The sequence below is a fragment of the Crinia signifera genome, chromosome 9, assembly GCF_055691185.1.
Source record: "Crinia signifera chromosome 9, ASM5569118v1, whole genome shotgun sequence".
Taxonomy (NCBI): domain Eukaryota; kingdom Metazoa; phylum Chordata; class Amphibia; order Anura; family Myobatrachidae; genus Crinia; species Crinia signifera.
Window position 1 is genome coordinate 142,393,935 of NC_139225.1, and position 26,135 is coordinate 142,420,069.

General features: G+C 45.0%; 2 protein-coding genes across 3 annotated transcripts in view; both read left to right on the forward strand.

Annotated features, from left to right (window-relative positions):
• LOC146036170 (flotillin-1-like) overlaps positions 1-2,830 on the forward strand; it is a 39,621-nt gene extending 36,791 nt beyond the window's left edge. For both annotated transcript variants that reach the window (XM_083160022.1, XM_083160023.1), the window contains exon 13: positions 344-2,830. In XM_083160022.1, coding sequence (XP_083016148.1) covers positions 344-376 — 33 coding nt within the window. In that variant the 3' untranslated portion in view covers positions 377-2,830. The remainder of the gene's footprint in view (positions 1-343) is intronic.
• Positions 2,831-3,591: 761 nt separating this feature from the next.
• On the forward strand, positions 3,592-25,346 carry LOC146036169 (flotillin-1). The gene is made up of 13 exons (XM_083160021.1): positions 3,592-3,749; positions 7,154-7,199; positions 9,536-9,611; positions 9,698-9,788; positions 14,411-14,554; positions 14,639-14,758; positions 14,844-14,939; positions 15,404-15,556; positions 15,632-15,813; positions 15,939-15,984; positions 16,117-16,254; positions 22,394-22,558; positions 23,585-25,346. Exons 2-13 carry the CDS (start codon positions 7,154-7,156, stop codon positions 23,615-23,617), a joined length of 1,290 nt encoding a protein of 429 aa, XP_083016147.1. The 5' UTR covers positions 3,592-3,749; the 3' UTR covers positions 23,618-25,346.
• The last annotated feature ends 789 nt before the right edge of the window (positions 25,347-26,135 follow it).

A 26,135-nucleotide genomic window follows, 5' to 3' on the forward strand; every position in this document is an offset into this window, starting at 1 on the left:
GTACAGATCACATTGTTGGCTGTGCAGAGGATTCCTCCAGAATCATCCCCGGATGTGGCTGCTGTGCAGTTTAGTCATTGTTGATCACGCATGCACAGACCCCCCAGGCAGCACATCACAGGGAGCATAACAAAACTCTGCATATGCCGAATCATACATCCTGCTGATTAGATCGAATATTGCAATGCGATCCTGTGTGGTCAGATCCTGCCTAGATCGCAGTGAATATACAATATAGATAAACTGACTCTTAGTGACCCCCAACTCAATACTCAGTGCTAACCACTACACCACCTTGCCACCCCATGCAACTAACATCGGGGTCTTTACGTTTCTTTTTCAGAGTGTAACGAAGAAGTCCGTGAGAATGTCATAATTTCTGGAGTTAAAGTTCCCGGGTTTCTCCACCTCCAACTTCCTGTCACATGGTCCTCCTCTTCCTGGTTTCCTTGTCGGCCATGTCAGTCTCCATGCGTTATGACTATACCCAGAGGCTGTGATCCGCAGCTGAATTACATGTGTTGGAGATTGCTTTATGGAGCAACAGGAAGCCTTGTTCCAATTTAAAGATTAAATCCCATAATAATTGTAACATTCTGCCAGGTGCTTTCATTACATTGCAGTTTTAATTTGGACTTGAGAGTAATTCTTTCTTAACCTGTTACATATGTACATGTATATGACATTTTTTATTATTGTGGTTGGAAAGTCAGCTCAGAGATTGCACCATCTTATTCTGCATTTTAAAGGTAACAATCTAGTAGTTCCATATTATGTTACCATGAGATGGCAAAAAATGATTATAGTTTGCACGCGTCTCACAGTTAACCTATGCAGAATTTCCATGGTTACAATTAATCAATGGATTTAAAAATGGTCAAGTACAGTGGCACAACAATAGCCCATGTAGTAAATGTGGGTGCCGGGGGTCTGCGGGGCTATCGCTGCACCGCTGCTGCCTGCCGGAACCTGCAGATCTACTTGCCTGCAGTCCCGACTCCCGGCGCTCCTCCTGATGCTGCTAATGAAAAATGTCCCTAACAAAATGTCCTCCCCCTTACAGCAGACAGGTTTTGAGGATGCTAGAGGAGGCGGCCTCCTCTAGCTTCCTTAAAAACGGTCTGCTGTTAGGGGCAGCCATTTTGTTGGAGGCATTTTTCATTAGCAGGAAGAGCGTCAGGACTGCAGGCAATTAGATCTGCAGGTGCCCTAGACCCAACAGCGGCAAGTGTAGGGGTGAGTGAGGGTGAGAATGAGGCCTCCAAGCGCTGTCTCCTTCATAGTGTGAAGGAATATAGACCTCATGGGGCCCTAGGCATGATACTGGTTTGGGGCCCACCTCAAAAATGTATTGCACTATATGTTTGCTGCTGATTGCAGATGGCATCGATAGATTACCTTGGCGCGTGCACAGTCTACCGATAAATGTTCAGTGAGAACATCGGCATTGTGTACTAAACGGAATCAGGCTCTTTATTTTTTTAAAGTACTGTAGGCTTAATATCTGTGTCACATTTACAGTAACCTGACTGCCCCCATACAGTAGATGAGACCATTTTGTCCAAACATTTTTATCCAAGAACATTAAAGTGATTTTGGGAGTGTGAGCAGGTCCTTGTGATGTCACACGGTAGTCGTGCAATGCTCCTCTGGGAATGTTTTGGTCGGCCCGGATATCTTTATGGGGCTCCTTGGGACCTGCTGGGCCCTAGGCAGGCGCCTAGGTTGCCTTGTGGAAAATCCGCCTCTGAATGTGAGTATAATATATTGCATATGATGGCAAAATAAAACTAATCAGGCACTTTGTTGGTTAACTTAAAAGACAAAACTATGATGAAAAAAGGTTAAAAAACAAAATGTGTGCCCCCATGATAGGTCCCTGAAGGAAAATGAACATGTGGTGCAGCTAAACTGGAAACCGCTTTCTAAAATATGGGCAAGTCCAACAGTTTAGTAAGATATTCAGAGAGACGTGCCCTGTGCCATTTTGTTCCTCGATTTTACTAAGTTCTTTCATTTAAAATAATTTTAAATTATTTTATTTTATGATTTTATACTGTCAAAAAACCTAAAAAAAGGTAACTTCCTTCTCAACATGTAGCACTCCAACCACTGTGCAACTACACATGCCAGCATGCCCTAACACAGTTTTATTGTTAGGGCATGCTGATACTGTGGCTGGGTATGCTGGGAAGTCCCAGCATGCCCTGCCACAGTTTGAGCAGTTTGCTTACTGCTAATACGTTGCACGAAGACAGGCAACATTCATAGAGGTCCCCTAGCGCAGAGTGACACCGCAAGGTGTAACCCCCCCCTTTCCACTACAAGAGGTACAGGTAGTGTACCTTACACTTCTGCAGCAAGGAACCCCCCCCCTTTTGGTCCACGGCGCAAACTTCCCGTAAACCCCACCACAAAAAAGACGACCACAGTTTGAGCGTGTCTGACAGAAAAGATCTAGATAGAAAATGGCTTTGTCAGGAACTGATTAAACACTCCATTCAGATATAGGGCCATACTTGTCGTCCACAACCATCAATACATAGGGCTATAATTGTCACCCTGAAGTGGTAGCCATTTCTAAAATCCCTAGTGCAGGCATGTCTAAACTATGGCCCTCCAGCTGTTGAGAAACTACAAGTCCCATCATGCCTTGTCACAGTTTTGCGATTAGGGAATGCTATATCCTGTTGTTTTTCAAACTATAATTTTAGTCACCTCACATATATACTTATGTATATCTGTAATTAATTGTTGTGCCTGTGGATGATGAATGCCTTCTCTCAAAATGTATTATCTTGATAAATAAAAAACCTTTTATACAACTTTACATGTTCTATGTTTGCTATAGTGTATGCTTTTACTGTATCTTTAATATATGTATACATTTTGCCACCACCCTTACTATAAGAGGCATTACTGTGGTATAACATGTATAAGGTGCACTACTGTGTGGCATAATGTCAATTGTGGGCACTACTGTATAATGTGAATTGTGGGCATTGCTGTGTAGTCTAATGTAAATAAGAGGCACTGCTGAAAGGGAATAGGGGGCTCCATAGCATACACTTTCTCCAAGCAACGTGACCCCATGTTACACCTCTGGCCCCATGGCATGGGCGGTTTTTCCATCTGATCAAGACCTCTATGGCTGCGGCTGTGCTTTTTGAACCACAGTCACTTGCACTTGCACATCTGCAACACGCCCATCAGACGGATTTTTTTTGCACTCACTTCTAGCCTCTACCAGCACAGGCACATCCATGACTTTGCTGCCCCATTTGTGTTGCCGTCTGTCTCGATTGCAAAGAAGAAGCAAATTATCATTGTACTATATGAACATTGGCATGGCGTATGGATTATGAGCTCCTCTGCATCAGGACCAATGCCTTTTTGTAATGTTGGGAACGATTTTTACGTAGTATGAGGAGGATCAATACTGGACATTGACATTGATATGTACATGCAGCTTCTTTCTGCAGCTGAATGAAATCAGGTAAGTGCACTTAGCAGCTCCAGGCGCTAGATGGCGCTGTGTCCTCGTCTCTATGGTCTCTCTCCAGTCTCTTACGTCACGCTTACCCATAATGGGAAGGGAAGGGTGGGAGTCAGTCAGGGTGGAGCACTAAGGGGGAGGCAGAAAAAAAACACGGGAGGATTCGGGAAGAGAACGGGAAAATATCGTGGCTGCTAAAATATATAGCTCTACAGGTCTCTTCACCTAGCTGAGAGGGGAAGCTAATATCAAGGTGCAGTATATACACTGTGTGCATGAACAGGATCATCTTAGATCTGTATTGGTTTATATCTGTATTATATGCATGCTAGTGTATGGGGTATTATTCATTATTCTAACACATGCACACTCACTGTCTGTTGCACACCCATTCTGTACATAGGCATGCTTAGTGTCTGCTTACACGTGTGATGGATGTATTTGCATTATATACACTAGTCCTATTAAAAAAATAAAACCTCCCCCTACCCCTCCCTCCCCCCTCACTATTTCATTCTGAACCACTGTGCTACCCCCCTAGACAGTATAATATGGACTAGGTGTCTGTTATCTCCCTGCCAGCTCTGCAGTGCAGGACCCAAATGGTCAGTGTTGGCTTTGCAGCACTGCAGAGATGAGAGGCTTGCGGCTTGCATTAATTGCATTATACAGACTGTGCATATGTCATGTTTGTGTCCCTCTATGTGTTCGTTGTATGCATGCGACACACGTTACATTTTCTAGCTGAGTATTACGAAACGTCCTGTTGCACAATAAAGGGATTACTGGCAGATTTTTATTGTCCGTATACGCTTGTACCTGTTAGAGCGTGCACACTGTACGCTACAGTTATAGGATTAGGTCATAAATATGGAAATGGGGTAATTGTTAACGGTACACTAAAATCATGGCTGCTTTCCCCGTGTGTAGGTGACATGTTTGTTTAGCACTAGCCCTGATTCGGAGGCGTACGATATCTTGAAGTTCACACACGTCTCTGATGATTTGAAATCTACACAAGAAAATGTTTGGCGTTCCTTGTAGCACCTTGTGCCTTTCAAAACTCCACGCAGTTCCTCTTTCCTGCAGGTGCTTATAGCATAGTCTGGTCTGTATTTCAGAGCACTGATATACAGACCAGACCTGTGGTAGAAGCAGCACTGCAGAGAATGACACCCCAGGCCGGTAAGAGGAACTGAACTGCATCGGTTTTGAAAGATGCAGGGTGCTAGAATGAACCCTAGATGATGATCTACGCAGAACGATACCTGAGGGTTGCTCAAATGTCCGAGGGTCACCCAGTTGATCTGATGCTGTGTATTGATGCATCAGCAGATCACAGAAGGCTGCAGTAGCGCTTTTTTATCTCAAGACGTCTCTGTATGGAAAGACACATAGGTGGAGCAATTAGTGTCCACCTGTAAATTCGCCCCAGTATTGTATAACCCATATCAGCTAATGAGCACAGTAAGCATGGCAATGTGACCTCTAACTATTCCAGTTATTCACTGAGTACATGATTGTGGCAGTTTGGAGCTGACCTTAACTGTGGTCCTCATCCTACTTCCCAAATAACAGTTTGTTGGTTTCCCTGCATTCACTTCCTCTCTGGATTCATTGGGGCAGATGCATACCCTCCAACATGACCCATTCCATTAGGTACAAAATGCTCTGTTCCAGGACTTCCCTCTGACTTTTATAATTGCCATCACCTGTGTTTACACCCCTTTCTTATAAATGAACAAGTTTAACGCAGGTGACGGCAATCAGAAATTAAGAGGGAAGTCCAGGAACAGATCCATTTTGTACCTAATGGAGAGGGTCATGTTGGAGGGTATGCAGATGTATTAAACCTGGCGAAGAGATAAACTGGAGATAAAGTGGGAGGAGAACGCACCAGCCAATCAACTTCCAACTGTCATATTTCAAACACTGCTGATTGGCTGGTGCGTTATCTCCTTCCACTTTTTCTCCACCTTATCTCCAGTTTATCTCTTCGCCAGGCTTAATACATCTGCCCCATTGTCACTTGGAGACCACAAATCTCAGTCCCAGGTCCACTATATGTAAAGGTCCATACACATAGACAAGTGGTTCTCAAACTATGTGTCCTGACCCCAAAGTGGGTCCCGACCTTCTCAGCATGGGGTCGCGACTCCATGTTGCTGACCATCACCGGATGTCCGCTTCCCGCCCAGGGAACACGCAAAGCTAAGACACCAGAGAGTTTTGCATGTACCATCCAAACCATTCAATGGTCGACGACCATCGAATGATTTGTACCCCGCACCCAAGGCTGCAGATGGATGGAAGGCTGCTGGCGGCTGTGCAAGCAGTGGGCGGCGTTTAATCCACACGCAACACTGTGAAATTCACAGCATTGTTTGTGGACCAGAATAAGGTCCGTAATCTGATGGCCTTCTGCAGTACCTTGCTGGGGTCCTGTTATTATTTGTATTGTCTGATGGGGTCCCCGAGCAAAATAGTTTGCCAATGACCCATGTGCAATGTCATCAGTGTTTTCTCTGAACTCCCGGGCTTACAATATTAAGCGTACAGACTGAACGATATCAGTAAACGATATTGATGTCACATGGACCTGCTGAACATGCTGGTCATTGGCTATATAGCCACATTGACCTGCATGTTCAGCAGATGGCAGGTGTTGTCGTTACTGAAGACCTCCCTCGTCAAAACATGCAGGACGTGGGTGGGGGTTGTTACCGATGCGATGGTGTACACTCTAGAGGTCATTGTAAAATATATTGCCCAGAAGGCCTGTTCTGAACGATATCTTTTACAATATCCTCTAGTGTTAATAACAAATTCTATCTGTCCTCTCCGGATCTCCCGCCATCTGTGTTGGCCGGCACCACTGAATGTCTTTCTGCCATTTTACAGTATCTTGTACTTCCTCTTGCAATGTCAGTCAGTCGCTTCCTAGGCGCCATACTTTGCTTATGGTATGTGGTCCCCAGGTCGACATCTGAAATGGTCGACAAACCATAGGTTGGGTAAAATCTGTAGAGATATTTCCTGCATCCTATTCAATGTCAAAGAGTACACCTGATCTCGACTGTTTGAAATCACTCTTGCGCCACACACAGTAGTTAATTATGGACACGATTCACACGGGACGGCCGCCGCCCGGATGCAGCCGGATCCCACCACTGGAAGGGACGGCTGCCGGGCTGTGGCCATCCCTACCATTGTAAACTGCTGTGTGCGGCACGGCTTCTTGGCCGTGCGGGGTTTCACCGCCCGGCAGAAGCCAGAGCATGAAATAGCCCTTTGCCAGCCCAAATTCCCTCAAAAGTGCTCGGTACCCTATGGGAGTTATCCGGGGAGGATACATTGCTGCCAATTGGATTCCCCCCCCCCCCCCCCCCCCTCCCGTACACTTCATACCTAGGTTCAGCTATGTGGTGAGCGGCAGGATTTGCTTTTGTTTGTCCACATATTATATAATTGGAAGCCACAAACATTAGCTTTGCTTATCACAGTGATTGTAATTGTTATGTATGTTCAATAAACATATATGTTTAGCTTTTTTTTATTTTTATAATTAAGGCGAGTTAATTTACTGACTATATAACATATAAAAATATTCTTCTTTGTATAGAGGCCACTAACGTACTTCCACTGATTGCTCTTTAGATGGTGTTTTATACCTGTGGACCGAATGAAGCCATGGTTGTGTCAGGTATAGTTGCTCCTTAATTATCTGTCTTAAATACGTGTAGCATTTTAGCAATCAATCCTGACATATTTTTTTTTACTTATTTTTATTTTATTTGTACATAAATCTGTGGAAGCCTTCACAATGAAGCTTAGTAATTACCAGTTTTCCTTGGCTATTTTATTCAGGCTGCTACTAATTGCATAACACATGGTGATTTGAACAGAGGGACTTTGGAACGCCCATCTGAGCTCTCACTCCTCCCCCTACCGTCACATGACATGCAGAGAGTCTGTCTGTTTGGCAGCAATATTTTGCACCTTACAGAGAGATTTAGCAAAATATTATTGAAGGACACGATAGTGATTATAGGAACAACTTGATTCTTTTGAAAGTGAAATATTGTAATTGCTTTAAGGAGTCTGTATTAGATTTATGAATGAGAATGAAATTGGGGTAGATTCAGTTGCACCCATGAGTTTTCTGTCAATACAGGTAGATTATTAGGTAACGCGTTATTATTAGGAGTGGGACAGCCAAGGCGGAAGACCTCTTTTAAATTGGATCTCCCCCCGTAAGCAAATCACAGCCATTTAATGTCCATAAACTCAGTGGTTCAGTATTCGTCACCCTGTGACTTGTCTGATCAATGTCTTACTGCAGGGCTTGACAATCCTTTAAAAATCTAGGCGCCAGGATGAAAGTGTAGAAACCAGATACATAAGTGTCACTTGCGTACATGCTCGGGTTGCATGCTCTATGCCAGGGGTTGCATTCTCTTTGAATGCTCTATGCCAGGGGTACATGCTCATTGCCACAGGGGAATTACCCCTCCTGCTCTTCCCTCCCCACCGTTACCATATGCGGTAATGGCAGCAGATGGGCAAAGCGGTGGACAACCCATTCGGCTGTATCAGAGCAGGCAGGTACGCGGCTATTTCAAAACACGAGCTGACTCTCGAGCTAATTGGAGCTTGCGGTTCGTGATTGGCTGTCTGACCACAAGCTCCGAGTTTTGAAATAGCCATGTACCTGCTCTGTTGTCCAACACTCTGCCCGGCTGTTGCTGTTACCGCAAGGGCACCACTGTGCCCGGCCACGAGCAGGAGCTGCTTCCGCCCTCCCTGCAAAATCTGGTTGCCAGAAAGCAGAATTTGGTCGCCATGGGGTGACCTGTCCCCGGGGATTTGTCGAGCCCTGTCTTACTGACCAATCGTCCTAATTCATTATTGTATGTAATTGCTCAGTGGCAAGGCAACTCCATATAATAAAGATTCGAACGCAGCAGGAGGCTTCTGTAGGAGATAGGCGCTTTCTGTGTGCATTTCCAAGATTAGTGTTTTGACTGAACTGGTGTCGCAGTCTTGGATTATTTTTGCGATTCGTGATGTTTTAGGCACCAGTTAGCCTGCATACGCTGATGCTTACTCAGGCAGGCCATCATATCTGGACACCTGTGTCCAGTAATTTACACCCAACGACGCAGACCTTGGAGCCATCATGCCCCAGTTTTTAAAGAATGGTACTGGATGCTGCCTCCCTAACCGTCTGATTGCAAAAATAATCCAGATTGTTGAGATCCTGGTTTGATTCTGAGGATGATAGGACGCTTCAAAATTGATCTTTCTGCCTGTGGTCTTGTACTAATGATGTAGCAGATAGGACCTCATGTCCACAGTGCCGCATGCTCTCTAGCAGATCTTCCCTGTGACCTTCACTCTCTGACCCCCGCATTGGGAGCCATTAGCAGGGAACAGTCTATCCTGAGTCAGACATGCGTTGTGCTGGTCATACTCCGGACAGGCTTTAATTATTATATAGATATGCTGTAAATAATATTTTGTATACATATTCTGGGGGGGAGTTTCATGTTAACCAAGTGTGACAGCAAGGAATCCCATACACTGGTTAAGATGAAGTCTTGGTCTTTATGTTGTAGTAGGTAATACAGCATACCAGGTAAACAGCATAGGCAAGGATGGTTACAACATTGCAGCATACTCTGGCCTATCACTTGGGAGCCCTGACCCTCTTCCCTGGAAACCCTTATATCAGGAAAGCACAGGTGCTACTAATCAGCCCAACACTGAACACATCAGGTTTTTGGTGACTTTAAGTTGGTGTTTTTTACCCCTGAGTAATCATAATAATAATTGGTACAGTAAAAACTTTTAATCCATTGTTGCTGAATGGTAAAACGAAACAGATTTTTTTCTAGAGGCTCAATCCCCGGGATTAAGCATTTTTCGATTCCGAACCATGGGATTAAAAATATTCCCCGGGATTGGCATCCCAATTTGTCGCCCTTGGGCTATTCAGTAGATACTGTGCTCAGAAGCTTTGTCTTTATTTGTTTCCAGGTTTCTGCCGCAGCCCTCCTGTAATGATTGCTGGTGGCCGGGTGTTTGTCCTGCCCTGTGTACAGCAGATCCAGAGGTGAGTTACATTTACCTGTCTGGCTGATCATCCGGCACTACAGTGTGTGTCTATATATATATATCCCGTATTATGTCGCCTTTTAGGATCTCCCTGAACACGCTGACCCTGAATGTGAAGAGTGAGAAGGTCTACACGCGGCATGGAGTCCCCATCTCCGTTACTGGCATTGCTCAGGTAAGGCAGGATAGGGGAACTCGATGTGGCCCCTACACTACCTTGTGTCTTGTAATAACATTAGGCACAGAATGTAAAGGCTTCCATAGTAGTGCAGGAAGTACAGAAAATGGCGTCTTCCCCTCAAACAAGTTCCAAGGTGATCTGCGAACAGATTAATTGCTGTAATTTTGTCTTTGCTGTTACTCGTGCATGCGCACTACGATCCATATGCAAATCACAGTTGTTCGATAATCGAAAGGCTTGCGAATTCTCGTGCAATCAGGTCTGAATCGGGCCCTTAATCGCCACTATTTTTCCTTCAGTCAATGGAGACACTGGAGACAATGGGGTATGGAAGGTGTGGAAGATAGCCTTGGGTATAGAGGGGGAGGAGCACAGGCTCCTCCTCTATAAACGCTTCCCCCCAGGTAAGCGAGGGCTCCAGACCGTGGAAGGCTCTGTGAAGCATGTTTCTCAGTCACATTGGGAGAGCCCTCCTTGTACATCCCCATCTGAACCAGCTTGGCCCAGTACCTTTTCGCGTTTATATTTTTGTGACCCGGACTTGTCACTGGCAGGTGTGGAGTCAGATTCTAGACTGGAAGCTGGGTGGCCTATTGTTTGTGACTTCATGGCATCCTTGGACATCAAGAACACTTATAACTTGATTTGGCAGGCCATCAGTCCCTTCTCCGGCTCGCAGTGCTCGCCAACCATTTTTAGTTTCAATTGCTTCCGTGCGATCTCTCAGCAACAACTCGCGTATTCACAAAAGTGATGTCCATGATGCTTCCTCAGCAGGGAGTCGAGGTCTGAGGTCTTTCTTTACCTGGACAACTTTCTTATGGCCGGAAATCGTGTCTGACCTAAAGGCCTAAGGTTATTGCAGGATCCCGGTTGGTATTAAGCTCGGTGAAGTGACAGCAGACGCCAAGTGCAGGAGAGATACCATTACTATTAAATCAAAGCAGCGCGGATGGACACTATTAGCTGTAGGAAGGTATCGATACATGCAATAGCAGATGTGTGAATATAACAGGAGCCCCCCAAATAATTTACTGGAGGAATCCGAGCACTGTATACATATATAAAGAACGTGCCTGCTCCTGTGGTATAAGCCAGGGAATACGCAGCTCTTTAAAAACTACAATGTAGATGTACTAAATATTAAAATATTACCCCAGCGCAGTGACCCTAATTCTGAATATAATAGCTAAAGTGTCAACACAATTGTCTGGGTGCGTGTCGAGTGAAGGAACACAATCAATAAGTGTCCTGATGTGTATCCAAAATAAATGATCACACTTTAACCAATAGGGGCAACGGCACTTTAACTATACAATAACTTGGGGTCCCACTTACTGTGAAGTTACCTGAAAGAAATCTACCACACACCGTATAGAATAATAACCACCACAGTGCACTGCTAAAATACCCAGGAGGTTAGCAATAAATATAAATATTTGGCACTACAGTGGATGGTAACCAGCACATAGATACACTGTGTTAATACCAATACCTTGTGTTATACATTAAAGGAACGACACACTGCTGGCAACATAATACTAACACAAAGAAGTCTGGGAATTAATACACTATCCCACAGAATTAAACAGGGGTTTAACTAGACATTAGAGTCCAAGAAATCGATAAAAAACATCAGCATCCACATCCTGTTTTTAACCACATTTTCTTTTTCCTTTTTCTGCACATTCTTATTACTGTCTTATATGAGAGGTTGTAAACCGTACACCTCTTTTTAATTGGATCAATAAAAGTTACATTTTAGAAATTGTGACAATATTCAGTTGGACGTCCCCTACAGTATACCTCGGAGTGCACCCCACAAATCTCCAATCTTCCTGGTGGTGGACAAGACATTTCAACATGAAAGATTGTTCTTTCTGACTATCTCCTCGGCCTGGAGGGTTTCTGAATTCTTGGCTTTGTCACATAGTTCGCCCTTTCTGGCCTTTACCACATCTAGACGGTCCTTCAAACCACTTCGGAGCTTCTTCATAAAGTGGCCTCTAGTTACCACATTAATCAAGAAATTGTGGTGCCCGTTTCCTTGCGTTAGAACCCAGCACTTTGGATCATCCTTATAAACTTTGTATGCAGTTCGTTGTTCCTCAAATCTACATTTCCAGAACTAAGCACTTGCATCGCACAGATCCCCTGTTGGTCCTTTTTAATGCTTATAAGGGCAGCTGGCCACATCAATACAATTGGTGACCTGGAGGATTACGGCTTTTATCTGCCATGCTTATGTTTTCGGCGGCTGACCTGTTCCAGAGTTGGTTAGGGCCAACTCAGATGTGCCCCATGCATCTCTGCTAACGTCTGGCATCTTTCATATTTTTTTTTTATATTGTCATACGTGTCTTATTCACAATGCAGTGCGATATACTTGTATATTGCGTGTGACTTGTAATTGATAAAAACCTGCGGTTGCTACCATATAATCCTTCGTACACAGATTCAGAGACTGTTGCACACACAATATACAAGTGGCATATATCAAATGAATCTGCACAAGGTCCTTTTGCATTCTAGACTCATTGTGTAAGGCAGAAAAAGACGCCTGATTCTAGAAGATTCTCACGCGACCTGGCGTGCCAAGAGAGCATGTTTGATGTGACCTACATCTGTAGGTCAATGAAGGCTTCTTGGCAACTCAGGACCACTACGTTTATTAATTTCTACCATTTTGAATCCCAACAGCCATGAGCGTGACAAAGCCTTTGGTCCACTATTGTGACATTTTTCATGCCCTCAGTCACTAGGTACATTGTTGTGCTGCTGTGTCTACCGGCCAGTCACTATCGCTAGTGCTCATTTTGCTTTAGGTTCTATCCAGTAGGAATTTTGAGCCTATTGTCTACCTATAAATCTGGGACAGTATGCCGTCATTAGGTTGACAGTCAAAATGTCGACCACTATTGTGCGACAGGCAGACGGTCGACAAATGGAAAAGGTTGGCATGTTTTTCTTAGGATTTAAAAAAAACAAACTAAAACTTTATTTATTTATTTATTAACAGTTTCTTATATAGCGCAGCATATTCCGTTGTGCTTTACAAAGGAGACAACTTGTTTATACTTTACCTTCCCAGTGGGCAGTGATCGTGCTCAGGGAAAAAATATTTGGGTCCCGGGGACCCATCGCTTTATAAAGTTGGGGACCTACTCCACTGTTTCTGGGTTCCACCTGATATGATTTTGAGGGTGTCTGGGAAATGAAAGCGCAATATATAGGAGAAGAATGAGGGAGAGAGGCGGAAGCAAGAGATTGAGAGAGAGGATGTCAGGGAGAGAGAAACACACAACGCACCGGGTAGATAGGGAGGAGAGAGTGATAACAGGTGAGAGAAAGATGGGAATGTGAGAGGGATGACAAGGGGCGAGGAAAAAGAGGAGAGATGGCAGTGGGAGAGAGGGTTACAGAGACAGGAGGAGAGCGGAAAAGGGGTTGGGGAGAGTAAAAAGAGGAAGGAGAGGGGGGGCGAAGTGACAAGGCGGTGAAAGGCAATGAGCTGACGGAGGTGAAGTGATGGCAGGTGAGGTAATGAGGGACAAGAGGGTATGAGGTGACCTGTGTGGGGTGACTGGGAGGGGAGGGGGAGTGGATGAGGTGATTGGGGGCAAATAGAGGTGATGGGGGTGGGGCGAGACAGTGAGGAGAGAGTAGGCAGTTCTCATTCCTGCACCTGGCTGTATGGTTCCCCAGCAGTGTGCTCTTCTGCTTCCCAGCACTGGCTGCCCGTGCTCTCCTGTAAGAGCCGCGGCGGCCGGGGAGCAGAAGAGCAGCAGCGGGTGCGCTTACTCAGTGTCTGGACCTTCAGCCAGGAATAGCGGCTCCCCACCAGGCCACAGGCAGCAAAGAGCCCCAGGCTTCTCTTCAACGTCTGTGGTAGCGGGCTCCACTGGGGTGTCCGCCTCAGCCATGCTGCAGATCACCGCACATGGCTCACGGATGGCGGCTGCTGCGCACGACCTCTGCCCAACCACCGGGGACACTGTCCCTCTAACTTGGTTTCAGCAGAGCGCATCCCCGGGGACCCGCTCATTTTTTTAAAACTTGAGCCCCGAGTCTCCAATAGCGCATTTTTTCCATCACTGCAGTGGGCGTGGAGGGAGAATATAACCGTGCTTGAAGCATGGCAAGCGCAGTGGTACACTAATACGGAGTCCATGTCGACAGACACACAAAAAAAAACACCCTGAAACTCATGTCGACCTTTTCCTATGTTGACCTTTCCCATGTCAACATTTTCCTTGAGTTGATGACCATGTCAACCTAATGGATGTCAACTTATTTCATGTGTCCAACTTCTGCCCATTATTATAGGTTGTGTATTTGTCAAGTGTGTTCATTTTTCCACTGCCATTTAAGAATACAGAAATATCCGATTTACTTCTGACCGGTCCCTGAAACTGCTGCCTCCAGATTACATGTTGCTATTCGCTACTTTTAATGAATCGGTGATCTAGTTAAAGAGCTCTTTTTTTTTTTTTGGCATCTGTTTGAGCAGTTTAATCATTCTTCTATCCACCCTCCCAATCCATGTATCACACTTTGACCTTCTGGTTACCTAACCTCCCCAGTCTTACATTATTTGCACCTCTCACTTCCCGCAGGTAAAAATTCAGGGCCAAAATAAGGAGATGCTGGCGGCTGCTTGCCAGATGTTCCTGGGCAAAACGGAAAATGAGGTGGCACACATTGCCCTTGAGACCTTGGAGGGTCACCAGCGTGCCATCATGGCCCACATGACGGTGGAGGTAAGGCCACAAGTCTAATGTTGTCTTCTGACAAGGTTGGATTCAATGTCCTCACCTTCTCCCTTTGTTCTAATTGTTCCCCAGGAGATCTACAAGGACCGACAGAAGTTCTCAGAGCAGGTCTTCAAAGTGGCTTCTTCTGACCTTGTGAATATGGGAATCAGTGTTGTGAGCTACACCTTGAAGGACATCCATGATGATCAGGTAAGGGGGATCTACAAAAGGATTGGGTGCTTCTATTGAGGTAGGAATAATATTCATCCAGTTGTTGGTATCTTTTGACGTCTAGGATTACCTGCACTCCCTGGGTAAAGCCAGGACCGCTCAGGTGCAGAAGGATGCAAGGATTGGTGAGGCCGTGGCCAAAAGAGATGCCGGGATTAAGGTGATGTGTGGACTTCTAGCATTGATCACCATTGTACCGAATAGGGTTGACTGTTGATTCTGCATGTGATCTGGCTGGGAGGATATTTGAGAAGAAAGTATTAGAACGGAGGTGGTTGAAGACCATAGTAATGTGACCTCAGCAGATAGGAAGGTAACAGCACATTATGAGCCAGATTCAGAGGTGGATGCGGTTATGGCATCAGATGCAAGCGGCTGATGTTTTCAATCTACCCCTGCCTCTGAATGCTTAGCACTCTGAGACGCAGATCAATGCAATTTCGCTGGGGTGTTTCTGAGTGACAACTATAGGGGGAAGATTTGGCTAGCCCGACTACAGGGCGTTGGTCAGCAACTACTTCTAAAGGTGCAGTTACACTGACAAGTGGCCATGTCCAGATGGAGATTCTGCACCTCCGTAGGGCTGTTGCAGTCTCTGATGTGTGTCACATTGCTGTGTTGCAGGAGGCAGAGGCCCTACAGATGAAAGTGTCTGCTCAGTACATCAATGAAATCGAGATGGCGAAAGCTCAGAGAGACTTTGAACTGAAGAAGGCCACGTATGACCTGGAAGTGAACACCCGGAAGGCAGAGAGCGACCTGGCCTATCAGTTACAGGTACAGCCATCACTACCCATCGCTAATCCCACAGAAGGAGGCAGTCGGTTGACCTACAGCTTCCTGATTTTCTAGGTAGCCAAGACAAAGCAAAAGATTGAGGAGCAGAAGGTCCAAGTTCAAGTGGTGGAGAGAGGCCAGCAGGTCATGTTGCAGGATCAAGAGATTAGCCGTAGGGAGAAGGAACTGGAGGCCAGAATCAAGAAGCCGGCAGATGCAGAACGCTACAGGCTGGAGAAAATTGCTGAGGCGGAGAGGTTTGCTATGTTGTCCTTCATTTATTCCTTCCTCTCATTTTCTAATCTCCCATGTATCTACATTGTGCCTCACTCCTCTCATCTGTTCTCATCTTCCACCAACTAATCTGCTTTCTGTCCTGCAGAATGAAACTTATCACTGGTGCTGAGGCAGAAGCAGAGTCCATCAGGGTAAGTAAAGCCCACCTCTAGGTTTCTTGCTTTTCTGCAATAAAATGGCCACATTAGAGTGCAAGCAGCAAATAATGAGGTCAGCCAGATGCATTCTGGGTGTAGTTACACCTGTATCCTCTCTCTCCTCAGGTTAGGGGAGAAGCCGAGGCCTACGCAGTTGAAGTCCGAGCTCGCGCTGATGCCGAGCAGATGGCCAAAAAGGCAGAGGCATTTGAGCAGTACCAGGAGGCCGCAGTAGTGGACATGTTGCTTAAGAAGCTGCCTGAGGTAACTCCTAGACAGATTTGAAGAACCGGTTTTTGGTGTCTGTGTGTTTTCCCTCCAGTGTGATGTATTAACCTCTTCTAGTTATAGTCACATGAGCACAACTGGCTTTTACGGTGAAAGACAATGTGCAGTGCACCAGAATGAGTGTGCACAGGGTCTCCAGACCCTTTTCATAGTGCCAGCGATAGTCTCGTACACAAGGTTCTCAAACTCGGTCCTCAGGACCACACAGTGCATGTTTTGCAGGTCTCCTCACAGAGGGCCTTAAGGTGCCCACACACTAGAAAGATCTGCGATCTTAAGATGTGCGCATAAATTAGCATTCAAATCTTTTGTCCGATCTGGACAAAAGATTTCAGGCAAGCGCACATCTTTACCAAAGATTTTTCTTAAGATCCCGTGTGCGTTCCTATGGATCTTTTGTTAAATCTTCTGATCTTTTGTGCAGCACGTAAGATCAGAAGATTTAGCAAAAGATCCACGGAAGCGAGCATCGGACGATTTTTGACCGATTATCGGTAAATATCGGCCGATATGTCGGCCGATTTATCGAAAATCGGCCAATAGGCCCAAAAATCGTTCTAGTGTGTGGGCAATTGATTGTAAGATGGATTGTATGCACATCTTGTGTACACAATCATGCAGCAGATGGATTGTATGACTGATTGTATGATGGATTGTATGCAGATTGTGTGCACATCTTGTGTACACAACCGTACAGCAGATGGATTGTATGATGGATTGTGAGTAGATTGTGTGTCCAAAAACCACCAAGGACTGCCGGGGATTTCAAGGGAAATTGTACACAATCATGAGCGCAAGCGATCTTAAAGCCCTGTACACACGCTTAGATTTTTGCCTGTTTTCGATTCGATTTTGCTTATAGAAGCAAAATCAAATCGAATCCTAATCGAAATCGAATGGTTTTTGTGTCACTTTCGATCTGCTTTCGATTCGATGCGCGCTCCCGTTTTCACCAAATCGAACACAAAAATCTTCTATGCAGCCAAGGAAATCTCAATTCGATCCAGTAAATGGAATGAGTACATTGTGCCTACATTGTGAAATCGAAATCGAATCGAATGCAAAAGTACAGATCTAATGCCAAATCTAATGGGAACATCCAATGCCAGATCTAATAGAAAATCGAATCTAACATCAAATCTAAAGCAAATCTAAGCATGTGTACAGGGCTTTAGATTGATCTTTCTGATGTATGGCCAGCTTTATTCTAGTTCACTCTTTCTGACAAAATCCTTCTTAGATGGACAAAACCATGTGCACTGCAGGTGGGGCAGATGTTACTTGTGCAGAGAGAATTAGATTTGGGTGGGGTTTTACTCCAAAGTGAGATCTATATTGCAGTGTAGAGGTATGAGGATTAAAGAATACTATGTCTCTATGTGGTGCACAAAAAAAGAAGGAATAATAAAATGTAACTTTTACTTATTATATTTAAGAACTGCGAAATACTTAAAAACACACACACAACATAAGACACTGATGGACAAATTAAGAAGGATATGAATATCCTGACATGGCAGGGAAAAGAATGTCGTTTATCTTTAATGTATCTAAATTAATGATGCAGGTGCGTTATTAACAGGGATTGTAACATTGTGGTCCCATGTTAAAAAAATACATACTGTGTATCTGCCGGGTATATTGGGAGATCGGAAGCGGACGGAGTCCCGGCCGCTCTGTCTCCTCACTCAACAGTGTGTACATGGAAGGAGGTAGATAATCCTCCTCCGTGTTGCCGTCTCCCGGTCAGGCAGTTAGTGCGCCTCACTGTACAGGCAGAGTGTCCCGCAGTGTCTATGATCTCACTCTCGTGAGTCACAGCCGGCGCCGGCTGTGTGCCAATGTGTACGCCTGGGGACGGCAGATTTGCACACCACGGTATCTAAACAATATATACAGTTTCAATTTCAAAGTGACATTCGCCCCTGCTCACGTGGAACGCCGACGCGCGTTTCGCACTGAGCTTTCTCAAGCTTTATTGCAGTGTAAAAATAAAGCAGTCAGAATTTTCCCTGCACAGAAACAAACTCACCCAAATCTAATTCTCTCTGCACATTTTACATCTGCCCCACCTGCAGTGCACATGGTTTTTTGTCCATCTAAGAAGGATTTTGTCAGAAAGAATGAACTAGAATAAGGCCCAATATCACAAGTGAAATAATTAGCTCCACCTGTGGGTCTTTAAAAATGTGTCAATGAGTAATGAGTGCACCTGTGCACCTCATCCTGTGGGGTCCTGAGGACCGAGTTTGAGAACCGCTGGTCTAGTAGCACTCAGCGTGACCACTTTTAGAGACTCCCATCCCCATTAATTAATAATATACTCCCACAGTAGTGCCACAGTCATTGATGTCCCCACGCGGTAGTGCCACAGTCATTGATGTGCCCACGAGGTAGTGCCACAGTCAATGCATGTGTCATCTAATGGTGGGTATAAGGACCCATCATGAAGATGCCTGCCACACTATTCACTATCTGAGCAACCCCGAGGTTCCGCAGACCAGCCACCACAGCTACATCGCCAGGAAATCTCAGACAGATACCCTGGGCCTGGGCACTCCAACTAGAGGCTACATCACCCCCAAACGGCTGACCGATGCCGCAGGACTTGTATCACCGCATGCGCAATGCAACGGACATCACCACATTGCATCCAACGTTTCTTTTGCGATCAGACCTGAATCACTCCATATGCGCCCACTCTTGTAGTTCCCCATACTGTATGTCTCACCATAGTGCATATCCATTATAGCTCCACGTTGGAATACATTTAGCTATAATGGTTAAATGCAGAATACACTAAATAATGACTTGGCAGAACAGTAAAACGTTGCTTGTGGCCAAACTGCAATAAAGCAAAAAAACAACACCGAAATAACTGATAGATAAATAAAATGCTAATGGCAAAACTATAAAGACCTAGCGCAGTGCTAACAGACGATCGCCAGTAGGTGGCAGCACGTTATCAGGAAATGAAATGCAGAAATCACAGTTAGTAGATCAGTGCAGGAGGAGCGAGGAAGAATCTGTTATACCAGATAGTGCACTCCCGCAGCAGTAAGAAGTAGGAAAACTAGTTTATATAACTAAGCGCAGGAAACCAACAGTTTGTCCCTGCTGCCGTCTAGAAGGGATACTCAACCCTTCTTACAAACAGAAAAAGAAGAAAAATACAAAGATAGACGGCGCTAATGGACAAAATTATAATAATTCAGTCTTAGTTTAAAAATACAATATAATTTTTTATTTTATCAATATCTAAAAAACAGGGCACCGTCCGGTGAGACCAAATATCAAAACATTAATTATACATAATGACAAACAAATCCAATAATAATGGCACACTATTCCAATATTCTCAGGATAATATCAATTGCTCCCTGAGCAGACTTGTTGTATATTTATATACAGCAGGAAAGAGCTAAAAAGCTGTTAGCTTGATTTTTGCATGCATGGGGTTAATACTTCTTCCTGTCCAGCAGGGGTTAATGGCAGTTATTGTTTATACAAGCAAACTGTTTGTTTTTAACCATGGAAAGGAATATCCGCTCTGCAATTACTGGTTATTGATTTAGGCTTGGTTAGTAGCTCAGTCATGCACAAACTTATTAGCATATACTTTATGCAGATGAAAATAGAGGAGCTCCGTTATGCACAGACTTGTTAGCATACACTTTATGCAGATAAATATGGAGTGATATACTTAGTCTCCTGTAGCTGTGAGATGGGTTGTAATTTGTAATCCACCTTTCAAGGGTTAGTTTCCCATGCCTCGAGCGTGTTCCCGGCTGCGCTGTGGCTCCAGTGACGCTAGCCTTATCTGGACTTCTCTGCTCTGTCTTCCGGGTCTCCCAAGCTGCGGTGATTCCTGTTACAGGCACTTGTTGATGACGCGTTTCCCCGCCTTGCACAGTGTCAGCGGCTTCATCAGAAGTAGGAAAACGCAGTGGTCAGCTGATTAACCCCTTGAGTGCCAGCGTCGCTGTGAGAGATGAACAGAATGTCCGCTAAAGATGCCGGGGTCCAAGTCGAGGAACCTGAATCCCTTTAGTTTATTGCCGGCAAATGATCTGAAGTCAATTAATTGACGTTTTTGTTAAACATCGCTCAATAAAAAGAACAGTCGCTGTGAGCGAGGCTGGCATTTTTAGTGGATATTTTGCACATCTCTCACAGCAACGTTGGCACTCGGGGCGCAGGTCTAGTGTGGCAGGTACTGGGAACCACAACTTACAGTAGCCAATAATGTTCTGACGCCATCACTGGAATCCTGAGAAGCGTCCATGAAAGAACGGCCTCCGAGACCGGATTCTGTGAGTGCAGAAAAGGGCTCCGAGCAGAGGATGGGGGTGTGACGGAAACATAGAATGCGGTTGGCAGGTTGAAAACAAAGGGCACCTTTAGGAGGAAGGAAAAATGATTTTAATAAGGAATACAGTCAGGGATAGCGGGGACGGCAGGTCCGCGTTCAGGAAGTCATGATTGTGTCAGGAACACCAGGTGACTCCACAGCTAACCAGGAGGAAGCACGGAAGAGCAGAACTACTACTCTCTAACTGGGCCCCCAGAATGGGTATACTGTGATAATAGTGAATGGGTATACTGTGATAATAGTGAATGGGTATACTGTGATAATAGTGAATGGGTATACTGTGATAATGGTGAATGGGTATACTGTGATAATAGTGGGCCCAAAGGGATGTACGGCCATATGTGTAGGCACCCAACACAGCAGACCCAACACAGGACCATCACAAAGGTATGAGCATGCTCCAGGCAGCTCACTGCTACCAAGTCACACTAAGACCAAACTTATGCTGTGTACACACGGTCCGATTTCCTTTCCGATGTTGACGATATAGTCAACATCGGAATCGGATGCAGATCGCAAGGGTTTTAACCCTTGCGATCCCGATCCGATGCGCGTTCACGTATCGGAAGCCAGAAAGTCTTGGCTGCCTTGTCTATATAGTGCAGATCGGCAATATATAGTCAAAATAGGATGCAAGTCGGATGTGCCTTCAGATCCTATCCACGATCCTAAGGCACATCTACCGTGTGTACACACCATAAGGTCGGAGTGATTAGAGCGAGGGAGGATGGGGCTGGATACTGGAATCTACAATGCAGTCCTCTTGATATGCCGCTTACTGGTAGCGATGGCCATTGACCGCAATCATTGATGGTTTATAGCCGATATTGGGGCAGATGTATCATAGCAGCGCTTATCGCGCCGCTATGATACTTCCTGCTTCGCCTCAATAGCGAGGCGAAGCAGGAAGGGACATCGACAAGATGTATTAACATCTTGTCTGCCGAAGCGGGGGAGCGTTAACTCCCCCCTTCGGCGATGCCCCTTTCTGGAGATAGCGCATCAGTTAATACTGATGCGCTATCTCCTGTCCCCCGGCCGGCCGCACTGGGCATGCGCGGGATCTCGGTGTTCACGCGAGATCCCCAGCGCAGCCCACAGCTGACAGCAGGGACAGCGCTGTCCCTGCTGTTTAGATAGGGCTTCGCCAGCCTGATGCTGGCGAAGCCAAAGCAGGCTTCGTACGGAACGGTCAGTTCATACATTCGGCCTGCTATCATTTTGATAGCAGCGCCGATATGGACAGGGGAGCATAGCGCCCCTGTCCATTACCGCACGCTAGCTCCATCATACATGGGGGAGAAGCGGTATCAGTGCACATAACGTGCGCTGATACCCCTTCTCCCCCATAACGACGCATCATACATCTGCCCCATTGAATAGTTTTGCCATGAATAGGGGAGAATCAGATGGTATGCCACCATCGATGTCGCAGCATAACTAAATAGTTAAGCCCCGCCTACAGGCTCTGATTAGCCCACAGGCCAGTCAGTCAGAGAAAATCGATGACCATCTGTAATTTCGCCATCAATGGCAAACACAACAATGACCGTCCCTACTCCCTGGAAGTCCATAGTTTTAATCCTAGGCTATCCCTGCATTCCTGTAACTCTGCCCCGATTCTAGACTTCTCCACCACGGTCCCCATGGGCACAGCTGCATGGTTGTACTTCAGGCCCACTAATGAGCCAATGGCTGTGTGCCTACTACTGTACTTGTGGTGACCCTGTTCTTCTATTCCAGATTGCAGAGGAGATCAGCAAGCCTTTAACTCAGGTGAATAAGATAAAAATGGTGTCCAGCGGGGGGAACGAGATTGGAGCCGCCAAGATCACAGGAGAAGTTCTGGATATCCTTGCCCGCCTTCCAGACACGCTGGAGAAACTCACCGGCATCAACATCAACCAGGTCAGTTGTTTGGCACATTGTTGTTGTTGTTTACAAACATATTTATTGGTGGTTCCAAGAATAACATAACATGTCAAACACCCAGATGAGTGTCCATAACACATGATACATAGATGTTCAATGAAAGTACAGTCACTAAGAGTATATTAACCAGAAAACGTGTATGTCATGTATATGGGTTGTAGGCATCTCTTCACATATAAACACACTCGGTAATAGTACGGCATAGAACAATCAGTCATTTCACTATGTTATACTGCTTTTAAGTAAACTCAATTTTTTTGTGTGTTTTTTTTTTCTGACAGACAGAGGAAGGGGGTAGGAAAGGTAACAACAGGTGGGGGGTTGCTCACTGTTAAAGTAAAAATAACACATTGATAATGTTGTAAGCAGTCTCCTATGGGAAATATAGATCTCATTTGTAGCCTTGACGCGTTTTGCATGTTCCGAACCTACATCCCTGATATATGTGCAATGTAAAGTGTTATTGGTATTGTAAGATTATGGGATCTTTAAAGGGATTGAAAACAGAGTAAAATACAGATAATAGATGGCATATATTAGTGTGTGCGCATGATACATACGGATGACAGTCAGTGGGGATGGCGGTGGTCAGAATACCAACGCTGGCACCCCGATGGAGGGAATCCTGACAGGTCAGGTAGGTACACTTAACCCTCAGACCCCCTCCAACTCTTCCGTCCCTCAGCCTATCCCTAACCCTCCCCCGCTGGTGCCTAACTCCAACCTCCGTACCCTGCCACTATGTGTGTGTATATAATGTAGCCTTAAAATCAAGTCCCAAGCTGTATCAACACTAAATAAAGAAAAGGCACGGTACGCAAAATCCACAATTATACACACACTTGTACAATGATACCGTATGTAATCTATTTTACTGTGTTTTAGCCTAGTCCGTTCTCCACACTGATCGCTCATGATCTCCTTTGCTGTAACACACCAATGCTAGCCACTACACCGCCATGCTACCGTATGTTACTAATACTTGGGCTTTTCTTTTTCTAGACCATACAGAAGAAGCCTGGGCGGATGTCCTAATTTACGCGTTTCTCCACCTCTATCTGCCTGTTGCATCCCCCTCTTCGTGCAGCGTCTGCGCAGTTTCCCTGTTCACCATATCAGTCTCTGTGTTACGACTATACCCGGAGACTGTGCTCTGCAGCGGAATCACATGATTTGGACATTGCCTTATGGAGCAACATGAAGCCTTGTTCCAGATACTTTAAAGATTAAAATACATAATAGTTGTAACTATCAGGTGCGTTCGTCACTTAGTGTCACCAATTTATTTGGTCTTGACAGCTATTCTTTCTTAACCTGTTACATAGTTACACAGATACGTTTTGTGTTTGTTTTATTGTTTTAGCTAAAATTATGGTAGGAATGTTATAATTGAGTTTTAGAGATAGCATGTTCCATGTCACACTGTTTTATTTTATTTTTATTTTTATTTTTTTTAGAAGTTATGTTACCATATGGTAAAAAGAAAAGTTTGCCACGCATTTCACCATTCTCCTATGCAAACTCGTTACGGTTACAGTTAATCAGCAGATTGAAAAATAGTCAAGTACCTTATGTGCATTGATAGTACCAGTAATGCCTGATTGGGTTGAATGGATGAAATATCTTCAACACCACCTTTTTCTTGACCGTATATGATCCCTTGTTATATAAGTATCTTCTTCTACTATTTACAGCTTTAATATTGTACCTCACTCCCAAATGTAATTGACCCAATATACTCATGCGATTTCGGACAATTTCGGCCGATTCCTACGGATTGGGCCGTGAAATCGGACAAAATCAGATTGGAATCGGAGGTCAGACCTGCTTGCACATCCAACCTCCTAACTGGGTCCCCCTCCCAGCAGTGGGGAACATGCGATGTATCCTATGAAATCCTGCCGCCCAGGACCTTCTTAAGGGGGATCGGATGGCCATACACTGCTGCCAGTAGTGTATGACCACCCTTAAATAAGTTATTTTGGTGCCATTGTACACGTGTATTTAGCCAGGTGTCCCAGCAGAGGGCAGCGCAGAGGAAACCTGTTTTATGACTCTTCTTAGCAGCACTAGATATGTATGTAAACTAATAAAAGCGATGAGTTGCAGTGGAACTTCCCAGCATGCCCTACCAGTTTTACTGTTGGTACATGCTGAATCTGTAGCAGGGACTGCTGGGAGGTTTAGTTCCACATCATCTTGAGTCTCGCAGGTTGACTACCCCTGTCTTACTGCATGATATGATAACTAGAAGGAAAATGGCTTGGCATAATTGTCGCCCTGCGGTGGTAGCCGTTCTGACAATCCCTAGTGTGACGCAAATGCAAAGTCTCATATGGTCATGTAAACGGAGTGCTGGCAATGTTGTGTCAGTGTTTGCCTTTCATCCCCTATGCCCAGGTCTCTTTTTACAGCATTGGGGACCCACGGATGGCTGATAAAGCTGTGAAGGATGCAGGAGCAGGAATTCCCCCATAATGTAACCACTGGTTCCTTTGTGTATACTCTATATACCCTCTATATGCCAACCCCAATATGGCTATTCTTAATCCAGCTTGCACCATGGTAGCAAGTGTATGCCAGTCCTAAGATGGCCTGTGAATGTTCCCATGTTTATATATCTATATACTATAGTGTTTTTAAACTATTATTTTCCAGTCACCCCACGTATAAACTTATAACTGTGAATGTTGTGCCTGTAGAATATAAATTCCTTCTATCACAAATTTATTGTCTTGATGGATGAATAAAATTATTACACAACAAATGTTCCGTGGTTCTATGCAGTGTGCTTTATCTGTACCTTTAATATAAGGAAACCAATGGGTTCATCCCATCATACTGTACAGTATGTATCTGGCAGTCACGTGGCCTTATAGAAAGTGTTGCACTGTATTATTATTATTATATTTTTTTTTTTTATTTATAAGGCGCCACAAGTATTCCGCAGCGCCGTACAGGGAGACAGATATTAACATTACAGTAAATAAATAACAAAAATCGAGGGTACTTATATGTTAGTTGGCCGCCCATTACGTAGTTTGCGTAGTGGTGTATTGAGAATACCAATACACCACTATGCTGGCTATGTAAACGACGTAACTTACGCAAATGACGTAACTGACGTAACTGGAGCCCAGCTAACACATAAAGGATCATATGGCCACTATCCACGTCATACCCCCCAGTGTCCACGTGGGCGTGGAGTTAATTTTAGAAAGTGTGGCGAGCCACCGAGCCCGAAGTGTGGTGAGCGGACGCAGATAAGCGCCCCCTCGCGGTGCTCGCTGCGCTCTCCACGCTTTCTAGAATTAACTCCACGCCCACATGGACACTGGGGGTATGACGTGGATAGTGGCCATATGATTGTGTTAGTGGGTGTTGTGTGTGTGTGGATATGATTGTGTTAGTGGGTGGTGTGTGTGTATGTGTAGTGTGCATTATATGTGATAATTCCATATATAGTAAGGATGACATGTCTTAAAATGTATATATGTACCCAGGGGATTATGGGCATATAATGCCATACTAGTTATTCTTAATATAAGATATA

Coding starts and splice junctions, on each gene's coding strand:
- LOC146036169 (XM_083160021.1), top strand. CDS start 7,154: ATGGTGTTTTATACCTGTGGACCGAATGAAGCCATGGTTGTGTCAG. Junction 15,557..15,631: donor ACCTGGCCTATCAGTTACAG/GTACAGCCATCA, acceptor CTGATTTTCTAG/GTAGCCAAGACAAAGCAAAA. Junction 16,255..22,393: donor TGCTTAAGAAGCTGCCTGAG/GTAACTCCTAGA, acceptor CTTCTATTCCAG/ATTGCAGAGGAGATCAGCAA.